The sequence below is a fragment of the Seriola dumerili genome, unplaced genomic scaffold (assembly GCF_002260705.1).
Source record: "Seriola dumerili isolate Sdu_G_001 unplaced genomic scaffold, Sdu_1.0 BDQW01001787.1, whole genome shotgun sequence".
In the NCBI taxonomy this organism is placed as follows: Eukaryota; Metazoa; Chordata; class Actinopteri; order Carangiformes; family Carangidae; genus Seriola; species Seriola dumerili.
Genome location: NW_019176042.1, coordinates 251,135 through 253,704, shown reverse-complemented (window position 1 = coordinate 253,704; position 2,570 = coordinate 251,135). Strand labels below are relative to the sequence as shown.

General features: G+C 36.9%; 1 protein-coding gene across 1 annotated transcript in view; it reads left to right on the top strand.

Moving 5' to 3' along the window:
* LOC111238917 (caskin-2-like) overlaps window positions 1–2,570 on the top strand; it is a 56,554-nt gene that overhangs the window by 37,255 nt on the left and 16,729 nt on the right. Inside the window, exon 9 of the mRNA XM_022768640.1 lies at window positions 393–487. Within this exon, the coding sequence (XP_022624361.1) occupies window positions 393–487 (95 nt within the window). The remainder of the gene's footprint in view (window positions 1–392; window positions 488–2,570) is intronic.

Sequence of the window (2,570 nt, the reverse complement as noted above, 5' to 3'; positions counted from 1 at the left end):
ATGTATGGCTGTATTGTCAACATCATACCTGTATGGACCCCAGGAAGAATAGCTGCTGCAATGCAAAAGCTAATGGGGATCTGAATAAACAAACAAACAAACATGAAATATCTCTTTAAACCCTGGAAATATGCTTGAAAGAATTAGGACTGGCAAAACAGAGTGGCCACTCTTCAATAAACAAGAGCCATATATATATATATACTGTATATATAATTATTAATTTTTATTTTTAAATTTTTTAAAGACAAACAAACAGAAGGAAACATAGTTTGGGTACTATTTTCAGCAGCTGAATAATATATATAAATATGTGTGTATATATACACACATTTTTGGAGGTTAGGGAAACAGATGGGAAACAGATCTAACTCCGGGTGTTCCCTCCACAGATGCGACGGGAGTCTTGCAGGTCAGAGCTCTGAAGGACTACTGGAACCTCCACGATCCCACCGCCCTCAACATCCGGGCCGGTGACATCATCACGGTGAGACACTCAGACATCACATTGAGCGGTGCTTTGTCTGGATGATCCACCTCTTTAACACACCCTGATGCTCTGAACATGTTCACTCATGACACTGAAACATCACAGAGATGAAAAATGTTGATCATTTTTGAACTTGTAAGATCATTAATGAGGAGAAAGTTTGTTCAAATCAAAGTGTCAGTTTAACCATAGAGCCACATCTGAAAGGTCGGGACAGTCGTATAAGAATTCAATAATCAGCTGTGATGAAGGAATGAGGAGTTTCCAGTTAGTGACTGTGTTCAGGTGTGAAACACGTCGCACATGTTGAGACAACGTTGTCGGGAGATGCTGGAGAAACATTAGTAAAACCTGAAGGTCAGTTTTAAGCTGAAGGTCAGTTTGATGCTGAAGGTCAGTTTGAAGCTGAAGGTCAGTTTTAAGCTGAAGGTCAGTTTTAAGATGAAGGTCAGTTTGATGCTGAAGGTCAGTTTGAAGCTGAAGGTCAGTTTGAAGCAGTGGACCCGCCCCTCGTGGACGGATTTCCTGTCAGTGACTCAGGCTGCTGAGTGAAGCTGCAGGGACATGATGCATGTCTCGGTCGCATGTTGGGACTCGTACTACGTATTAAACATCACAAACCACAATGTTACTTTACTGAAGATCAGTGAAGTCGCGTTCATGTTCAGACAGTGGAAAAATACTGTAGCAGATATTATTCACATTTGTCTCCATTATAAAAACCCCTGAACACACCACAGACATCTGAAGACAACACTTACCTTAAAGCAGTGGTTCCTAACCTCCGGGTCAAGGACCTGCTCGTGGGTCTCAGAACATTTACTACCAGGTTTCAAACACAAGCAAAATAAAAGATTTATGTGAGTTTACAGGTTTTTATAGGCTTTTATTGTGGTAGTTGCACAGTTTATTTCCTCATCACTCACACCTCCAACAAAAACAACAACAACAACAACAACAACAACAACATCTGGAGTTTGCAAAGTAGCTGGAAGATAAAATCTGTGTGAGTGTTTCTAACAAATTTATCTGGATGATTTTTTATTGGTAATTTATAATTTAATTTAATCTTTAACTACGGAAGCCCTGAGAGACAAACTTTAAGTGCTTGTTGTTGTAAAACACATTTCGACCACAAGAGGCTGAAGTGTGCCTCCACCCCGCTCTACAGAGGACCGGAAACTTTTCATTTTATAATTACAATTTTCTTCTCTTGCCTTTTGGCAGATTGTATTTTTTCTTACAAAAACAAACTTGTTGTAGATGAAATTATAATTATTATTATTATTATTAATAATAATAATATTAGTAATATTAGTAGTAGTAGTAGTAGTAGAAGTAGTAGAATCACAGCCTCTTTTCCTGACAGTATTTTCTTCTCTTGCCTCTCAGAGCTTCTGTATGAATCAGAGTGAAACTGAAAAAAGTTCAGTTTCAGTTTCCATTCATTAGGTTTTTAAACTCTTTATTTGTGTCTGTTATTTTCTTCCTCATTTCAGTTTATTTTTAGCATTGGGAGTATAAACAGAGGAAATCTCACCAGAACAGAAACATACAGTAGTTTAGAACATAGTTAACTAAAGACAGAGTCTGTGTTAACGTCACTGAGTCTGCAGCGCCACACTCTGGTCACTGTGGGACGTTTCAGGGAACTCATTCACGACATAAAGAAATACTGTCAGGGACGATTTACAGTGTGCACATACATTTGTCTCTTTAACTTGACTTTAGTTTAATCTAATATTTTCCTTTGAGTTTATTTGTTGGAAATGTATAAACTTCATATATTTGATAAAGCAGACTCCTCTGTGTTTTCCTTCAGAAATGTCAGATGTGATGCAGGTTTATTGATCAGTTTGATTTTGACCAGTAATAATAATAATAATAATAATAATAAACTTTATTAAATAGAACTTTTCTTAAGAGATTGACAAAGAAAGAAAAAGGGGAATTAAAAACAAACACGTCATAAAGCAGAAGAAAGTCACAGGAAAATATAGATTGTCCAAACATTCATAAAAACTTTCCGATAAAAATGTTTTAATAAGAATTTTTAAAAGACACACTGACCCCTGGACCC